Genomic DNA, 21,201 nt, shown 5'->3' on the forward strand with positions numbered 1-21,201 from the left:
TTATATAAATTTTATTATAAATTATATATATATAATATATATTATTCAACAAAAATAATATAAATAAGGAATTTATATAAACAGCCGAAAATTGTGAAACTGTTTTCTCTATAATAATAATAATAATTATTATTATACAGTCTCTCTCTTTCTCTCTCTCTCTCTCTCTCTCTTTCTCTCTCTCTCTTTCTCTCTCTCTCTCTTTCTCTCTCTCTCTCTTTCTCTCTTTCTCTCTTTCTCTCTTTCTCTCTTTCTCTCTCTCTCTCTCTCTCTCTCTCTCTCTCTCTCTCTCTTTCTTTCTCTCTCTTTCTCTCTCTCTCTCACTCACTCACTCACTCACCCACACACTCACTCACTCCAAATATTATGGCCGCGAGTGACACGAGTAGTCGCATACATCTATTAGCCGAAGACATATCATGGGACGACGCCACTTGGATACTCACCTCATCGTTCATCATATTCACGATGCAAACGGGATTCTCGCTACTGGAAAGCGGGTGCGTGCGGCGCAAGAATCACGTATCGATTATATTGAAAAACTGTTGCGATCCACTGTTTTCGGGACTAGCTTTCTGGACAATCGGCTACGGCCTATCGCTGACAGCCGATACTGCGGTCGCTGACGGCACTGTCAGTCACAGGAATCCGTTTATCGGTTTTGGCGATTTTCTGGTCGACTCTACCCAAGTAGATATGGGCCAACTGTTTGCCACTTATGCCTATCGTTTATCACTGATATCGGTGGCCACTACTATAGTTTTGGGTGCAATGACCGAACGTATCACATTTCTGGCCTATTGTCTGTTTTCGTTTCTCATAACTATTGTGTTTTCCGTACCCAGCTATTGGATTTGGTCGCCAAACGGTTTTCTACGCCAATGGCTGGCCGTAGATGTGGCCGGTTGTTCAACGGTTCATTTGGCCGGTGGTATATATTATTGTGCACACAATAAACACAACTATAAATAATATTGAAATAAATAAAACTATATATTTTTGTTGTTGTTTTTTATTGTATTACCGATAGGTATGTCCGGTTTGATCGCCACATTGATATTGAAGCCCAGATTAGGCCGTTTCTCGCAAAATGCCGGCACTTTTGCCATGAGTTCGCCGACCAATGCACTGTTGGGTACTTTTATGTTATGGTAATTACTGTTTAATTTATTTTTTACTTTTATAATACATTTTTTATAAAAAAAAGTATATAAACATTATATAAAACTTTTTTTTAGGTGGGGTTGGGTTGGCCTACATATGTCATCGGCATTTGGTGTATCAAATAATAAATGGAAATATTCAGCAAGGTAAACTATTAATAAATAAAAATATTATTTTCTATATTCCCAGAGAAAGCAATTTTCGGGATAACATTTTTTTGAAAAAAAGTGTAATTCATTACTAAATATTTTAACAAAATAAATAAATATATTAACTAAAAGTCCTGATTATTACGTTTGATAGAAGTTATAAATTTGAATTTTTTTTATTTAGTTTATATAAAAAATTTTAGAAAATTAGTTTTAATATTTTTTGGGAAATTTATCCAGGGGAATATACCACAGTAAATTTATATATATTTAGAACCCCCCCTCCCACCCCATCATCACTATGTAATTACAATTATATTATAATTGTTATCTACTAATAAAAAGGTCGGCCGTGTCTACGATAATGTCCTCATCGATTGGCGGCACAACCGCACTGTTACTTAGCTATCTGTTTATGAGACACAAGTTTGACATCAAACTGTTCATCTGTGGCCTACTATCGGGTCTGGTGTCGGTGTCGGCCGGCTGTACACTATATCAGCCGTGGGAGTCGCTTATCATCGGCTTTATCGGATCGTTGCTGTCCATTGGTAACATACCGGTGCTGCGACTGATGAAAATCGACGATCCAATCAATACAATATCCATACATTTGATTGGATCTATTTGGGGTATTAAAACAATAGTAATTATATATTTACTTATTATATCATTGATTATCGCACAGGTATGCTAGCGTTGGCCATATTTGTCCAAAAGGATACACTCCTACAAATGACATACAACCAAACCGGTCTCATATACGGCGGTTCTATGCGACTACTGTACGTACAAATGTTGGCCATAGTTTGTATAGCCGTATGGTCAGCATTGGCCACAGCCGTCATACTGCCATCAATGAGACTCCTGCTGGCCATACGGTTGTCCTTAAACGACGAACTACGGGGAGCCGACTTTGCCGAACATAACACCTCACACGAGGCCAACGACGATACACTGTTGCCGCAGAATACGTCGCTGAAGACCAACAAATCGGTGGCCAGAATGCGTCTGAAGAAGGTATTGACGGCACTGAAGGCCACTCATCGGATGAGTTCATATCATCGGCGAAATTCGTTTCTTAAGCGACACGTCAAACAAAATCAGACCAAAACGTTGGCCGTTTCGTGGCCTACAAACGCCAACAACACCAACAACTCAACCAATATTTATATCTGAAAAATATTATAAAACAATATACTGTATATACAGTATATATATATATCAGAGTTAAGCAAGGTTTTGGATTTTAGAGGGGGGGGTTAGGGTGGGTGTAGACTTTTATTGTATTTTTAAACGACAATTTTTTCAAAAAATCCAAAATCAAGGGGGGTCATTTGGTTTGATCCCCCTACCCCTTGCTTAACCCTGATATATATATATATGTTATAAAATGTATTTATTTATTTTTGTTGCTATAATTTTTTCACTTTACAAATATTATTTATCTATTTTTAAAAAAATTATATTTTAAATAATAGAAATATTAATATATCTAAATATTAAATATAATTTATCCTAAAATATTTTATTCCCGAAATTTTTCATTTGTTTTTTTTAATAATATTATATATAAAAATATGCCAAAAAAATTATTTTAAAAATAAAATATTCACCAAAACATAATTATAATAATAATAAACTAATTAATAGTTAATAAAAAGTTTAATTATAAAGTTTATTAGTAATGAATTAATAATAATCATAATTTTATTTCAAAAACAAACAAACAAACAAAAATTTTTAATGTGAAATTTTCATTTACATTAATAAAATGTTTTAAACAATTAATACAACAAAAAAAAACATTTAAAGAAAATATAAACTAATAATAGAAATCTAATAAAATACTAAATCAAACAAACAAACAAAAAAATGATAATTATTTACAATACAAAAAAATAAAATAAATAAATAATTAATTAATTAATTGATAAGCGCAACCTCGACACTACTATCATTTGTATTGAACGATATAATAGTTTTATTACTTGTTTGCGATGTCTGTGACCTACGGCTACCGGTGCTGCTGTTGTTTGTACCGAAACGGGACAACAGGTGTCTGTTTTTGAAAAACTTTTGCAACACTGACTTCAAATCAGACTATAGTATTGTATAACAGATTTTAATAAAAATAAAATAATAATAAATAGATTTATTTTTAATAGATATTTTTTTAGTTAGTATTGTCATTATTATTATGTTAATTAAGTTTATTTTTAATAAATAATAATAATAATAATTACCCGAAAGTTATCGCTAACAAAGGTATAGATGATAGGGTTGACCGTCGAGTGAAACATTGATATCCAGTTAAGTGTAAAATATATGCCAACATAGCCATAGTATTTAGCTTTTGTACTAAATCTCATCAGTTGGGGGAACAGCCAGACAACTATACCGAACAATTGGATACCTGTCCAGCATATGATGAAAGCCAGTACTACTGTTATCAACAGTTTGATTATCTAATTATTAAAATAGTAATTAAAAAAAATTTAATTTAATTATAAAATAACAAAAAATTAAATTATATGTTATTTTTTTGTGACTAATAAAAGCATAATTGTTAAAAATATATATAATAAATTTAATTGTTAAAAAAATAACTAAATTAATAATAGCTATAAATAAATAATTAAAATCCAAAATTTATAAATAAATTTAGTTATTAGATATTATTTGGTTATTTTTAGTTTATTTCTATAAATAAATTCAAATAAAACATTTACAGACATATACATAGACACACACACACACACACACACACACACACACACACACACACACACACACACACACACACACACACACACACACACACATACTGTACACACATATACATACATACACATAAAACATATATATATATATACATCAAAATTGCTAAATTAAAATCAACTAAAAATAATTAAAAATAATTTAAATATATGACATAATAGTTAGTATAGCAATACGCAAACTGATAGCAATAGTTAATTGTTAGTATTATTTGCGTCAGTATTATAATTATAATAATACTAAAATAAAAGTTTTCTAAATTTTAATTAATAATAATAATGATTATCAAAAAAAAAAAAAATAAATAAATAATTTCAATTCAATGCCTGAGTTTTTTGTCGACTTAAATGTGTGGATAAGTGTCGGCCCAGTTGTCTGCGATGGCTTACGGCGTGGGCCATACAGGAGTAGACAAACACCATAACCAGTACGGGTGCGGCAAACGTAATGACAAACATGGATATGGTATAGACTTTACCGGCCCGATCGGTCCAAGTTTCCCGACAATCATAGTATGTCTGGTTGGTGGCCGGCCAGACAAACTCGACGGCTTCGCTATTAAAATAGGTGACCAAACATATACATAGAGCCGCAAACCAGATGGCGGCTATTGTTACGCGCGGAAAGTTTTTCAGCCAATTGCCGGTGTCCAGTGGCCGCACGATTGCGTAATACCTGGAATAGTTGTGTACCCCCGGAGGTATAGTAGTTAGGTTTGGATAAGTTTTTTGTTTTATTTTTGTTTGTTTGTTGAGATCACTTACCGATCGATACCGATGGCTATCAGTGTATAGATGCTGACAAACATCGACAACACTTGTATGGACAATACAACGGGACAAAAGCCTGGCCAGAATAGCCATCGGCCGTACATAAAGTTTGTGTACGAAAAGGGTGTGGAAAATGCCGACATAATTATGTCCGAAACGGACAAATTGATTAGATATTTGGACATTTCGGCCGACGTCCGAGTGCCCGATGCAAGCACCCAAATGGCCAGTGCGTTGGCCAACAGTGCACATACGGCTGTTACCGTATAGACCAATACGACAATGATATGATATTTACTGGGAATGGCCTCCAATTGCGGTCCTAACTCGTCAATGATGGTATAGTTTGTTAAGTTGATGTGTGTATTGTTGTTTGAATACCAATATAAATCCATTTGGGTGGGTGAGTGGGTGAGTGTGAGTTGATGAGTATAATTAAATATGTTTTTTTTTGTTATTATTATTATTATTATTATATAAAATTATATCACATTTATTTATTTACAGATTTTTCGTATGGTTAGTTAATTTACCATTTTTTTTTTTTAAAATGTTTTTTTTCTCAAAACTAATTAATTGATTTTGTTGTGTTGAAAAATTTGATATCTAAAAAAAACTACTCAAAATCAACTAAGTTTACAGTTATAAGTTACAAATATATAAATATATATCAGGGTTAAGTAAGGGGTAGTGGGGGGGGTCAAGCCGAAACCTTGCTTAACTCTAATATATATATATATATATCGATATATATAATATAACTATAAAAGTGTATATATATATATATAAACTTAAATTTTAAGTAAACTAATTAAATTGCTTTTTAATTGACTTATTTAGTTAATAAAATAAAAAAAATAATAAAACACTACATTAACTATAAATAAATTAATTAGTACTATTTTTTTTGTAAACCATATTTTTTTTTTTATTATAAACATACTGAATTTGAAATAATATATATATATATATATATATATATATAAATTATATATTATTTTAATAAAAACATTTTTTTAAAAAATATGCTTAAATGTTTCTATTACTAGTATTTTAAAAAAAAAATACTTATTAATTTAAACTAAATTAAAACATAATTGGTATACATAATATCATATATATAAGATAAATATTTGATTTTAATATAATTATTTTTCAAATAAAAAAATATATTATTCAAATTATCCAGCACACATAATATTTAATTTACTTAGTGATTTTAATTATTAAGCTAAAAATAACTTTAACATTTGCAATAAAAATACTTTTAAAACTTACTAAATATCACTAAATATATACAGTATTATACAGTATTATAGTCTATTTGTTTAAATTAGCAAAATATTAAAGTAAGGCAATCAAAAAAAATCATACGTCAAATACATAAAAATTTAATTTACTTTTTTTTTTTTTTTTTCTCTCTCTCTCAGTTTTATGATTCAAACACATTTTATATTTGTTAAAAACAATTATTTATTTAATGATATTATTGCTTTAACCATACAAATTGTGTATACAAATTGCATAATCCGGACATACATAATAAAAAAAAATAAAAAAAAAGTTTGCACAAAAACAATACAAATACAGTAAACAAAAAAATTGCATTTAAATAATAATTTTAAAATTGTTTTATTTATGAACTAATTAAATTTTATGATTATCTATAGACTATTTGTTAATATATTTATTGTATAGTCTATATAAACTAGATCTTAATTTTAGTTAATATATGTTTTTATAATGATATGCAAAAAATTTTTTTTTAAATTGTAAGTTATATAAACAATTAATACAGTTATTTTAAATTTTAATAAAAATAAATTATTTTTACGATAGTTTTAAATAAATATAAACATACAATTTAAATGACTGAATTTTACTGATTTAAAATTTAGTTTTTCTACATGTTTTTTTTAAATTTAACTATTACTTATATATATTTATATAATTACTTAATACACTTTTAATAATTAAATGTTAACTATTACTTAAATGTTTATATATATCATATTTTTGTATTAAGTGTTTTATTTACAAATTACAATAATTTTATTTTTTTTTGTTGAAAAATAATAATAAACTAAGTTTACTGCACTATAAAAATATATTGATATATATTATATATAATTGGATTAAAATATTAATAATATTATATTATTGTACAGTACTACTTATTGTATATATACTGGTATATCTAAGATATTTAATCTATATAAAAAAAAATTATGTCCGGGACCAAATTAATTGGATAATAATAATAATAATATCTATTATTTTATCATCTTTATTTAATTTATATAATAATAATAATATTAATAGTAGTAGTTGTAGTAGTAGCAATAATATAGCTAAATAATAAAAAATAAAATAAAATTTAGTTATATAATATTTTTGTTGGTAAAATATCATATCATAATCATTTATTGAAATAATAATAATAATAAATAACTCTCTCTCTCTCTCTCTCTCTCTCTCTCTCTCTCTCTCTCTCTCTCTCTCTCTCTCTGATAATAGATTGTTACGAAACTAATCGTGTAGTATATAATGATAAATAAATATTATGCAATACAATATCAATATATTAAGCATATATATATAAAGTATATTAAATCATAATACATAATAATAGTAATTGATAAAATTATTATCCAGATTAAAAAATAAGAGAGAGAGAGAGAGAGAGAGAGAGAGAGAAAGAATCTTTATTTGATATTTGAGATTATGTAATATTAGTAATATATATATATATATATATATATATAGTATTACTAGTTATACATTTTTAATGCTAAAATATATTATTTTTTAAAAAAAATAGATAAGATAATTATACAATAAATAACTTATAACATTATAAAAAAAAATTTACAATATATACAGTACAACCAGATACTATAATTTATATATACATTATATAAATTTTTATTGTATATACTATAAACGTATAGTACTGTATATTGTAGTATCGTAATGCATTAAAATTAAAAAATCATATGATTAAAAAATTAATTAAATAACTTATTTGATAATTATTATAATTAATTAATTATTGTAGTATTGCCATAAACTTGATATCTATTATTTAATAATTTAAAAAAAAATAATTTAATTTAGTAAATTTTATAAAAATTATAATTTTATATATTTGTTTTTATACTATAGTAATACAGTATCATAATTAGTATACTATATATTACTACTACTACTACTACTACTATAACTAATTTACTGTAAAAATTATTTGAGTCGACTCATCCATACAACAAAAAAAGGCTATACTTTAATAAAAACAATATTAATATAATATATACGAGTGTTTGTAATGAGTGTTTTCAGACACACAGTTAATGTAATTATTACAGTATTAGCCTAAAGAAAATAATTTTATAATTTAGTGTTAAATTAGTGATACATATAATATATATAAGTTATTATTTGTTGAATTTTATTGTTATATATATATATATGATTTTGTTTAAAAAAAACAATTATATTTGTATTATAATATAATATAGTTGTTTTATTAAAAAATAGTTTATTTTTCTATATATATATTAATATTGAATAGTATAATATACAGTAAAAGTGCATTCAATCTTTATAACTGTTAAAATTTATATAGTTTTTTATAACATAAATTTAATTATTTTAATTTAATTTTTAAAACAAAAATTATTTTTCTATGTTATAATACATAGTTATATATTAAGTTATTTTATGATTATATATATATCTTATAATAGTTTTTTTTTAAAAATAATATCCCATTTAAACAGTTATTAATTTTTTTGTAATAAAACACAAATAATAATAATAATATTTAATGAATTTATCGACACTAGTAATGATTTCGGCCACAAATGAGCCGCAAATCATCGATTCGGTCGATCTGACCGTCCAAGAGATTGCCGAACTGGTCGACCGGTACATCAAACACGACCGCATACTTGATTCGGGTACCGAAATTATACTGACCATTGTCTACAGTATACTCATAGTGGCCGGTCTATTGGCCAACATTGTCATCATCGGTGCTATTGTTGTCAACAAAAAACTGATGCAATCGTCAAACATCTTATTGCTGGTCAATCTGTTTGTATCCGATCTACTATTATGTCTATTATGTATGCCGTTTACACTGTTGCTATTGGTACGCAAGGACTGGCCATTTGGCCGATCACTGTGCAAACTGATACCGTTTGTCCAGGGAGTGGCCATTTTTGTGTCGGCCGCCACCATCACTACCATTGCCATCGACCGTATGCTACATATAACTGCTAATCCAGTGACAGGTATTTTTTGGTTTTTTTTAAAAAAAATAAAATAAATATTTTTATTAAATAAAATAATTATTAAAATATTTTATTATTATAAGATATTTATATTTTATTAATAATTTTAAAACTAATTTTTATCTTTTATTAATTATTTTTAAAAAAATATAAAATTATTATATCACATAATAATATTAATATTAAGCAATAATAATAATATATTTTTTTCCATTTAATAAGATGATAATGATATGATTTATTTTATTTATTTTTTTTGGTTAAAAATAAATAAAAATGATTAAAATCATATATGCATTATAATCATAATATAATTTATTTTTTAGTTTTATTGTTAGTGTTGTTATTGATAAAAAAAATAATGTGTACTAAAATTCTAATAAATTAAATTCAAAGTATGTACTTATAATCCCACCAAAAAAACTTGATAGTTTATTATATAATATTTTTATTAGTACATTGAGTTTTATATTAATTTATTTTATCTAGTTTTTAAAAAAATATAATATATTTTTTATAATAATCTTTGATTATGTATTAATAATATATAGATATATAAATAAATATTTAAATTTTTTAATGCAAACATTTGGAAATAATAATAATCAATTTAAATTTTTCCAAATATACAGTATAAATAAAATCAATATAATAGATGTTTATTAATATTATGATTTATTTGTTGTACCAAAAAAATATATATAATATATTTATAATAATATCAAATTATTATAATCGTATTATAATAATATTGTTGTTATTGTTAAAATTTATATATAAATATTATTATTATTATTATTAATACATTTTTTATATACCCATATATTATGTTTGCTTGAAGAGACTTATATTATTTTTTTTATATATACAGTACAGTATATAAATATAATACTAAGTATTATATTATATTTTTTTCAGAAAAATAAACTATTTTTATCATTATATGAAATATAAAACATACATAACTGTGTCTATGTCTGTGTCAGTAATTTATTTATATTTATTTCAAGTAAAAAAATAAATAAATCAACAAAGATATCAATAATTTATTGTAAAGTGACTAAAATATTGGATTTTTTAAAGTTATTTAAAAAAAATTATTTTGTTGTTTTCAAATTTTCATGTTAAAGTTTGTTTGACTATTTTTATTTGCATAAATTTATAAATATATATACATATTTTAATTTAAATATTACAAATATAGCATTGAATAAATTTTATATTAATTTTAAACAATAAAAAGTTATAATAATAATTATAATTATTATTATAGCATAATATATATATAATATATAGTACTTATTATTTTAGGGAAAATAATATTTTATAATATATATTGATTTATATTTATATAAAAAAATATATAATAATTTTAATCTATTGATAAAAATAAAATTACTATTAATATCTTTTTTCTTTAAATGATTTAAGACCTCAAGTTTCAAAGTTTTATTGTTGTTGTTGTTTTTATTGTATTATACATACCGTATAAGCTTTATATTACATATTTAATAATAATAATATGACTGAAATATAAGCTAATATAAATATATATTATATATAATATTTTTTTGTTGCAAAATTTTACATAATATGTAAAAAAAATATTGCATACATAAAGTTTGCAAATTAATATATAAAAGTTTATATAAGTTATACGATATTTACAATATTATAATAATAATACCATGTATAATATATATATATATATATAAGGTTTATATATTGTATATAATATACATATTACATATATCTATATAAAATTGCAAACAAACTTATAGTAACTGGTTTTTTATAAAAAAAAATATATTTTTTTGTAGCTATAGTTTTTTTTAGTTATAAATACGTGTCTGTTTTAATATTTATCTAATTTTTTCTGGCGTAAGTATCTCCCTGAGCATGGCATACCGGTGCTTCAAACAACAAAAAAAAGATTTTATATCATTATAAATAAAATCTAAATGTAACCAAAAATATATTTGTCCTAGCTAAACTTTTGAATATTTATATAATATTAATTTATTAGTATATTAATTTATTAAAAAACCAGTTACCGTAATTTTGTTTCCGTATTTTTCAAAAAAAATAAATATTAATTATATAAGTATTGCACTATAAATTGATAAAATTGATATTGTAATAAATTGTAATTGATATTGTAGGTATTGTACCAGGTACCATTTATAGTTTTGTTTTATGATTAGATTATAATTGAAATTCTATACATATAGTTATATATATAAATAAATATATAATTATTTAATAACAATTAAATATATATACTATTACTATTATAATACATGATACAATAATACTAGTAATAATAATAAATATTGTTAATGACCTTGTTAATTAAATACATACCATAAAAAATATTAATTAATAAATATCAATGACATTTATATAAAAAAACAAAAAACAAACAAACAAAACATATTACAACATATTTGTTGTAATATTTTGTTGTTGTTAATAATTATTGAATACACAAAAAAAAACATTATTATTATTATTATTATTATCAATAGTAAGATAATATATTATTCCCACCAAAAAAAATTAACAAAACAAAAATTATTTATGACTTTTTTTGTTGTTTGTTTGTTTGATAAAAATAGAAATTAAAAAACTAATGTTTGATTTTATTAATTATCTATAAAAAAATCAAACATTGCAACAGTGCAATTTTATATATAAATGTTGACTATATTTATAAAATATTATATAAATATCATATAAATTTACATTATATATATATAATTAAATGTAATGTAAATATTTACAATAATAATTGTCAGCAAAAAATAAACTAAGAGTTATATAATAATGATAATAATAATAATTGCATTAAAGTTTTTTGTTTTTGTTGTAATAATTTTATAATATTTCACATAAATTAATGGCAATATACTCTACAATTGGATATATATATATTTAGTAACAATTTGTTTATTAATAGCAAACATTGAATTTTTTTTGTATATTATCAATATTTATATAAATTAATTACTTATTAATATATATATATATATATAATTGTAGATAAACTAAATTTGGATAAATTAATTAAGCAACTATATAATACAGTAAATTTATATTTAATAAATAAAAATTATCAAAACGTATTAAACACTATTATACAGGAATTAAAATATCTATAAAAATATTAACAATATATATATTAAACTAAAATTTTGTATTGAAATTATAATAAATACTAAATTAAATAAAAACTAAAACAGAATTTTATTATATATTTTTGTTAACTATTTCTAGAAAATATATTATGTATTATTAAATAATAGGATTTTTTTATAGATATACAGTATATAATGTGTTGCCGGGAATAACAAAATATTTTATAAATAACATGATTTAAAATAATAATACATTTCAATAAATAATTTAATTTATTTTTAATACAAAAAAAAGACAAACAATAAAATCTTAAACTCATAGCAAAATTGTTTGTTTTTTGTGTCTAAACTAAAATAAATGATATATATATTATTTATATGATTATACTGTATATAATATATACTGTATAACTAAGCTTGGTCATAATGTTTTTTTTAAAAAACTAATAATATATTTATCTATATTATAATAAATAAATTCTAGTTTATATATAATATCTATTTATTTAAATATAAAGTTTATTGCAAATATATTATGGATATAAGATATCAGTATTAATAATAATAATAATAATAAAACTTATTAAATTTTAAATAATAAATTGTTTTAAATAATAAAAAAAAATAGTTATATAAAAATTAACATTTAATTTATAATAATGTTTTTTATTTGATGTGTGCTTGTTACAATTATTGTAATGCGATATTTATTATAAAAATATTAAATAATAATATATTGTTATATAATATATTAACAATATCAAGGTTACAACTATTTTATTTTTTATTAATTTTATCATTTAATACTAAATAACTTTACCCAGAATCTGATACATTAATAGATCTACAAAAAAATAATAAATAAATTTTTCCATTGAATTGTATTGAGAAAAAACTTTTTTTTATTGACATTTATGGTTTCATATTATGAAAAATTATTGTTTTTAAAAACTTTATATACAAATATTAATATTAATATATATTAGTATTGATAATAATAATAATAATTTTTTTTTAAAAATGTAAATCTGAATATTTCAATATTAAATTTATTATATATATATATATACAGTATATTGAATATTATTGTAAAATTCAGTGGAAATATTTTAATTACAATATCTTATTATTTCTTAATATTTATTGAATTAATTAAATTTTTAGTTAATTAGTTTAGTAAAAATTTTTCCAATTAGTTTATTATATATATATATATATATATATATGGTATTTGTTAATATAAAATTTATTTAGTTATTTTTATCTTAATTTACAGTAATATATATATCAGGGTTGCGAAAGGTTTTCGATCTCAGGGGGGGGGTATAGGGTGGGGTAAAATGTCAAAATTTTTGAAAAAGCTTGGGGGGGGGGGGGGGGTATAGGGGGGTGAACAATTTTTATTTCATTTTTAAACGACAATTTTTCCCAAATTTGAGTAAATTCCCAATAAATTCCCAATAAATTCCCAATAAATTCCCAATAAATTCCCAATAAATTCCCAATAAATTCCCAATAAATTCCCAATAAATTCCCAATAAATTCCCAATAAATTCCCAATAAATTCCCAATAAATTCCCACTAAATTCCCACTAAATTCCCATTAAATTCCCACTAAATTCCCATTAAATTCCCATTAAATTCCCATTAAATTCCCATTAAATTCTTCATAAATTCTCACATAAATTTCTTAAAAAAGGAAAATATTCCAACTTAATTTCTTAAGACTCAAAATATATTTTCAATATTATTTTTACAATATTAAAAAATGAAATTTTACATAATATATATAAGATAAAAACAATTACTATAATTACTTGTCTACTATTTAATTAATTATTTACAATGTTGTTAAAATTAATGATATTGTAGTGAATTTATTGTCTTAAAAAATTAAATTGTAATTTAGTTAATTTAATTAGTAATTATTAAAAAATCTGAAAAATACAGATCAATTTGTTTATTAAGTAGCATAAACAATTATTATAATTTATAAAATAAAAACATCAATATTTTTTTGATAATTGGAGGGAATTTATTAAGGAACTATCCACCCTTGAAATGCCCCAACTCTAAATAGTTTTTTTAGTACTTAACAAATTTATATTTATTTATTTTCTAAAGATAAGCTATTTATTTATATTAAAACTCAATTAGTATTTATATTTTTGTTTAATATTAAATTTTACATAAATGAAAAAAATTTCTTGAAAATTGGTGGGAATTTATTAGGGAACTAGTGGAGTGCCCCAACTGGTGTAAATAATGTTAAATTGATGTAATTAAGTATTTTTATCTATTTATTTTGTTAAGATAAGCTATTTATTTATATTAAAACTTAATAAAGTATTTATATTTTTATTTAATTTTAAACTTTACACTAATCAAAAAAATTTTCGGCGCCTKCGGCGCCGAAAATTGGTAGAGGGCCCCCTAACTTTTTGGCTTTAGGCCAGGGGGGGGTAAAACCTAAAAATCTCGACCTCAGGGGGGTAAGATGGCCTTACCCCCCCTTTCGCAACCCTGATATATATATATATTATTTATGTACATAATAATAAATTGTTTTTTTATTTTCTAAATAAACTCCACAATTAACTTTATAATAAATCAAATATCAAATCAAATAACAAATATATAATTTCAATATTATTTTTAAATATTTAAATAAATTAATTAATTATCTATTTCTGTATATTTAGCAATATATAGTTTTTATTTGTTTGTTTTCAAAAATTACTATATATTTTATAAATAATTAAAGGTTTGTTAAACTAAACTGTTTGTTAAGAAAAAATCTTTTTTAATAGTATTTAATTATCTATTATCTATTTTATCACATGTTTTTATTTGTACTGTTGTATTGTACAGTATTGTATTTTATCACTAAAATGATTTAATTTAATTATATTAGATAATAATAATTATTATTTTGTTATCCGTTTATTTCAAGAAAATAATAATCACGTGTATAGTAATTAAAAAATAAATAAAATAAAAATTTATTATTATTACTTGTTAGATTTAATTTAGCAAAATTAAACAAGCAAAAAAATTAAATGTATAATTTATACGTAAAATATAAATTATTTAACAGTATTTTTTTTTAATTTATCTAATTTAATTAAATAAAGTATTTATAAAAATAAATAAATAATATATAACTTATAATTATTATAGATTTTTTTATATTATATAATTTACTTAATATACTGTAGTAAACAAAATAATAATAAGTATGCTATTGAAATAAATTTATAATTTTAGTAATAATTACAAACAAAAATAATTTTTTAAAAAACTATTTAAAAAAAATAATATTTTTTTTTCAAACTGTAGGACAAAAAAAGTCATGGATACCGCACTACCGGCACAGGTATGCCTTAACTACACTAATCATATGGTTGGTGGCCGTACTGTTGGCCGCACCGATAGCCATCTATCAGGACGTAGTTGCTTACGGCATACAACATGTGGCCACTTACGACAAATGCGCCGAAATTTGGCCATACAATTACCGAATAGTCTATTCGTTGGCCGTTATGATTGTCCAACTGTTGGTACCCAATGCTGTTATGCTTATATCGCACTACCGTATCCGACACTACCTGCGCCGGCATCGGTTCGGTAAATCGGTTGCTAATAATAATAATACCTATCGGCGGATCAGGACAAACATGTTGACACTGGCGGCTAATGGCGACATATCACTGTTGGACAAGGGATCGGAACGGTAGTTACAAACAAAAAAAACGCCTACTATTACTACCAAACTATAAACATAACTATTATATATTGATATATATATATTTAGGGATAACATTATCAGCGATCACTTTACGATTACCCTGACGTCGACAACTAAGCCGCCGATGCCGACCATTTCAATCACATCCACCAACGATGCTGATGATGTCCATCGATCTACTATTAAGACTACTAGTTGTAGTCATCATCATCATCACCACCACCACCACCATCACCATAACTGTGCTGACAAAGGTATGATACGTAACAATAGGATATCAATGTTTTTGCTATCGATAACCATATTGTTTGGCGTTTCGTGGCTTCCCTGGAATCTGTTCAACGTATGGACGGATCTGTTTGTTGTCGACACGGATTCAATGTCTACGAAAAATCTTTATATTTTGTTGGCTGTCTGTCATCTGGTGGCCATGTCTTCGGCTATAACTAATGCCGTCTTCTATGGCTACTATCATACAGCCATCAAACAAGAGTTATCCAAATATGCTAAAAGTTTCAAAAGTTTTATATCGTTTGAATTATGAATTAATTTTCATTTTTTTGAGATTTTTTTTGTGTGTATATATTTTGTTTATATATATATATATAGTAATTAATTTTGTTGTGTAAGAAAAATACCATTAAAAATTACAGTTAATTTGTTTGTTGTTTAGCTTATATATATATATATATATATATAAATTTGGTAATACATGTGCCATATTATTACAGCATATATCAATATACATGTAATAATACTATTGTATATCAGTATATACTGTATTAAAAATATATAGTTCAATGTAATATGTGGTGTATTATATAAATAATAAATAGTTCATTAGTTTATTATTATTATTATTATTATTAAATGTACATATAATTACTTTAATATATTTATTATGTATTTAAATTTTTTTTTTATAAAGATAATGTTACATATGGTGAATAACATTATGTACAATGAACTTAATATACAATTTTTTATTTTTTAAAAATAAATAAAACTACTGTAAATGGTATTAATTTAAAAAAAAAACATTTGTTGTATAAATGATACTAAGATAACCTGTGTATTAAAATTATTATTATTATTATTATTATGTCCATGATGATTTGAAATTAAAAAGTTTATTTTTTTGTATAAATGATATAATGTTTTTTCCAAATAAATTTCATTAATAAACAAAAAATTAGTTAAACTTAATTAAATAAACATTTATATTTTTTATTCAATTTTACTTGAAAAAAATATTATATGAAAATCTTATTCAATAATTATATATATTTATTTGTGAATAATACTATTGACTGAAGTATTTTATTTTATTTATTTATTTCTGTATAATTTTTTTTTTAAATTAGATATTTAAAACTACAAAAAATATTATAACTACAACTTTATGTATAAAACTATTAAATAATATCAAATAATAAAGTTATTTGATTATAAATTATAAAAATAAAAATCATTGCAATTTCAATAATCTTAATGTTTTTGCTAAAAAAATTTTATATTTATATATTTCAAGTAAATATTTTTGGTCTATTTATGTATACATAAATGTAAATTTATATATATATATATAAATATTAAAATTACAGTATAAGATAATTTATATTTTCTTATAAATATGATATAATAAAAAAATATGTTCATATAAATTACTTAATATATTTTTTTTATATAAAATTTAATATTATAATCAGTTATGTTTTAGTTATTTTTAAATGTTAAAAGCTTAGTGTCTCAATATATATATATCTTGAATTAGTAATTTATTATTAAAAGTAAAGTTAAAAAAATAAAAATAATATAAAATCTAGTTTTAATTAATGTCTTTAATAACATAATGTATTTATAATAATAATAATAAAGCTATCTATTATATATTTACATTTATATTAACTGATTTTTTTTAATACAATTGCATATTAATAAAGGAATATTCCCTTAAGGAATATTCTCTCTCTCAATATATAAGATTTATATAGAAATTTAAAGGAAATTACCATAATATTATAGTTACACAAAAATATAATAAATGTAATTTTACTTTTTGATTAATTATGTAAATTAATTAATTTAAAAAAAATATAATAAATTAAACTTATATTTTATTTTTAAAAAATTATAATATTAAAATATTGCATATAATAAAATAGTGCCTGATATTAAAATTTCTATAAAATATAATTATATACTATTTATAAATAGGATGCTTTAGAATTATAAAAAAATAAATATAATATATTATGAATTATTTATTTAAAAAAAATCAATTTATAAAAAAATAATTCATTTAATTATTATTTGCTTTTTAAATTTGTTGAAATATTTGTTCATAAATTTTATTTAAAAAAAATATTTTTACGGATGCATTAATAAATATAATAATTTGAATCAAACTGTATATACTGTATATATTATACTCCAATAATATAGTATTTATATAGTTTGAATATACAGTATTATAATTACAATAAATAGTATATTTATTTGGTTTTTAAAATTAATTTTATTTGAATTTACATTCAAAACTAATGTGTTATTCAAATATATTTTATATTAATTTTCATACATAAGATACTCTATAAAGTAAGAAATTAAATATAATTTTAATTATATATATATTTTTTATTCATAATCTAAAATTTTATTTATATTTATAATTAAATAAAATAATTAGTTAGATAAATTAACAAACGTTTTTATAATATTATATATATATTATGTATATTTACTAATCAATAATCTTTTTAAAAAAAATTGTAAAAATTAATTGTTATTATTAGAAAACATAAATTATATTAAACATGTGTTTTTTGAACATATTTTTAACAAACTAAAATTAATTTAATTAAAAATTTTATTGTTTTAAATATATCGTTTTATTTAAGACTAATTGTAAACAATTATTTCAATTGTTTATCAAACAAAATGTTTTATTTGATATAATATAATATTTTTAATTTTTAACATTCTTAGACATTAATTATACATAATTTTGTAATTAAATATGGTAAACAGCTATTTAAAAATTTAAAAGTTAATTAGACATTAATATTTATGTTTTAATTAATTTTACTAAACACACACACATATATACACACACAGATACACACACAGATACACACACATACACACACACATACACACACACATACACACACACATACACACACAGATACACACACACACATACACACACAGATACACACACATACACACACACATACACACACAGATACACACACACACATACACACACAGATACACACACATACACACACATACACACACATACACACACACACACATACACACATACATACACACATACACACATACACACACACATACATACATACACATACACATACACATACAAATATATATAGACATAAAGAGAGAGAGAGAGAGAGAGAGAGAGAGAGAGAGAGAGAGAGAGAGAGAGTATATATATATATATATATATATATATATATATATATATATATATTAATATAAAATTTATATAATAAAAGATTTGCTTATCATATCTATGGACCCATTGCTTGTGCGCACCTATACGTGTGATGTTGTGTTTTAAGTGAATGTTATGTTGTATAGTATAGACTGTTTGAAAAAACGATTTGTCTCTCAATTGTCGTTTCATTCAATCAAATGCTAAGAGAAATTCTGGAGATTCTGTTGTTGTTTGTTATATATATTTAAACAAACAGTCAATTAGTTTATGATTTTGTAACTCAAATAGTGTCTGACTGTCTGTGCTATTGATTTGCAGTGGTATTTGTGAACACTTTTAAAATAAAAATTCATCAAAAAGTATGTATTAAATAATTTATTACTTAAATAATATATTAAATAATCTAAAAAATTATATTACTGTATATTAATATATAATTTTTTAAAAACTTATATTTGATTTGAATTGATTTTTTGTTTTAAATTTTTGTTTATTACAAAATTTTTTTAATGCAAATTATTCATTAGATTATTCATTTTGAAGTGCAATAAAAATAATTTTAATATTAAATTCAAAATCAGACATAAAAATTTAATATAAACACAATATTTGCTCGAAAAAAATATAATTAATGAAAATATCTGTAAATAAATTAAATATTATAAAAGAGCAAACATTTTATGTAAAAAAACGCAATTTTGATATTTATATTCATAAAAAACAGATTAGTATTTCAATATATAAATTATAATAATATAAATTCAAATCCATGAATATTTTCTAAATAACACCAAAAATAAATACTATATATTAATTGTTGATATAGTTTTTGAAATTTATTTATTATCAAAACTTTTTTAGCAAATTTTTTTTTATTTTCTATAAAACTATTGTTTTATTGAAATTGTTGTTTGTTTTATAAATTAAAATTATATTACATATGAAAACAAACGTCAGTTTTTAATTTAATTTTTATTTAAATGTTTGAAGATTGTTGTACTAATAATTAACTTTTATTTTTATTAATATTGCATTTTATAAATAGCTAAAAAAAATCTGATTTTACTATCCGTTTTGAATTAACATTTTTCAATTATTGTACAAATAAAGCAATTTTACTGATTTTATGCTTTTATTTGATTAGTCATATGAAAACAATATAATTATACTATACTATACTGTATAATATAATTATATAATGAATATACTGTATATATATGTATAAAATTATATGTTAATATAGATTTTAACTAATTTCTTATATTATATTATATAATATTATTATTATACTAAATATACGAATTGTTTTTTATTTAATTTGTAATTATTAGTAGAAATGTTTTTTTAATAAAATAAAATAAAAGATTAGATTAATAAATAACATATATATATATATATTATTTTATAAAGTAACAAAAATAATTAAATCAAACAATTTATTATATAATAATAATAATAATAATAATATAAAAATAGATTTATAAATTACACATATAGGAAGTTTTATTATTATTTATGTATATATATATATATATATATATAGAAAATTTTTGCTATTATTTTATTTATTTTTTTGTAAAAATTTATTATACACTAACGTTATTGTTTTTGACAATTGAAAAAACTTAATTATTAAGTAATGTATTATAACTATAAAAAAATTGTTATTGTGATGTAAATTGTTATGT

At 21.8% G+C, this 21,201-nt stretch overlaps 3 protein-coding genes across 3 annotated transcripts; 2 read left to right on the top strand and 1 right to left on the bottom strand.

Moving 5' to 3' along the window:
• Positions 1–366: 366 nt before the first annotated feature.
• LOC128955241 (putative ammonium transporter 3) lies at positions 367–2,659 on the top strand. Its single transcript, XM_054300890.1, has 6 exons — positions 367–931; positions 1,031–1,151; positions 1,239–1,310; positions 1,659–1,945; positions 2,002–2,435; positions 2,642–2,659. The coding sequence occupies exons 1-6, from the start codon at positions 367–369 to the stop codon at positions 2,657–2,659; spliced, it is 1,497 nt and encodes a 498-aa protein (XP_054156865.1).
• A 580-nt stretch (positions 2,660–3,239) lies between these two features.
• On the bottom strand, positions 3,240–5,274 carry LOC128955243 (RYamide receptor-like). Its single transcript, XM_054300894.1, has 4 exons — positions 4,859–5,274; positions 4,421–4,769; positions 3,560–3,781; positions 3,240–3,416 (listed from the first exon to the last, which is right to left on the bottom strand). Exons 1-4 carry the CDS (start codon positions 5,257–5,259, stop codon positions 3,240–3,242), a joined length of 1,149 nt encoding a protein of 382 aa, XP_054156869.1. The 5' UTR covers positions 5,260–5,274.
• A 3,407-nt stretch (positions 5,275–8,681) lies between these two features.
• Positions 8,682–16,995, top strand: LOC128955246 (neuropeptide Y receptor type 6-like). The gene is made up of 4 exons (XM_054300895.1): positions 8,682–9,159; positions 15,636–16,029; positions 16,111–16,556; positions 16,973–16,995. The coding sequence occupies exons 1-4, from the start codon at positions 8,691–8,693 to the stop codon at positions 16,993–16,995; spliced, it is 1,332 nt and encodes a 443-aa protein (XP_054156870.1). The 5' UTR covers positions 8,682–8,690.
• The last annotated feature ends 4,206 nt before the right edge of the window (positions 16,996–21,201 follow it).

The sequence above is a fragment of the Oppia nitens genome, unplaced genomic scaffold (genome assembly GCF_028296485.1).
Source record: "Oppia nitens isolate AA-2021 unplaced genomic scaffold, nextdenovo-longstitch-racon4-pilon3 scaffold2_pilon_pilon_pilon, whole genome shotgun sequence".
NCBI lineage: Eukaryota > Metazoa > Arthropoda > Arachnida > Sarcoptiformes > Oppiidae > Oppia > Oppia nitens.

Bases quoted from the DNA above. Each gene is read 5' to 3' on its own strand.
- LOC128955246 (XM_054300895.1), top strand. From the start codon at position 8,691: ATGAATTTATCGACACTAGTAATGATTTCGGCCACAAATGAGCCGCAA. The intron at 9,160-15,635 runs GTATTTTTTGGT...TTCAAACTGTAG, and splicing joins AACTGCTAATCCAGTGACAG to GACAAAAAAAGTCATGGATA. The intron at 16,030-16,110 runs GTAGTTACAAAC...ATATATATTTAG, and splicing joins TTGGACAAGGGATCGGAACG to GGATAACATTATCAGCGATC.
- LOC128955241 (XM_054300890.1), top strand. From the start codon at position 367: ATGGCCGCGAGTGACACGAGTAGTCGCATACATCTATTAGCCGAAGAC. The intron at 932-1,030 runs GTATATATTATT...TATTACCGATAG, and splicing joins AACGGTTCATTTGGCCGGTG to GTATGTCCGGTTTGATCGCC. The intron at 1,152-1,238 runs GTAATTACTGTT...ACTTTTTTTTAG, and splicing joins TTGGGTACTTTTATGTTATG to GTGGGGTTGGGTTGGCCTAC.
- LOC128955243 (XM_054300894.1), bottom strand. From the start codon at position 5,259: ATGGATTTATATTGGTATTCAAACAACAATACACACATCAACTTAACA. The intron at 3,782-4,420 runs GCATTGAATTGA...TTTAATAATTAG, and splicing joins TAAGTCGACAAAAAACTCAG to ATAATCAAACTGTTGATAAC. The intron at 3,417-3,559 runs GTAATTATTATT...ACAATACTATAG, and splicing joins TTGTTAGCGATAACTTTCGG to TCTGATTTGAAGTCAGTGTT.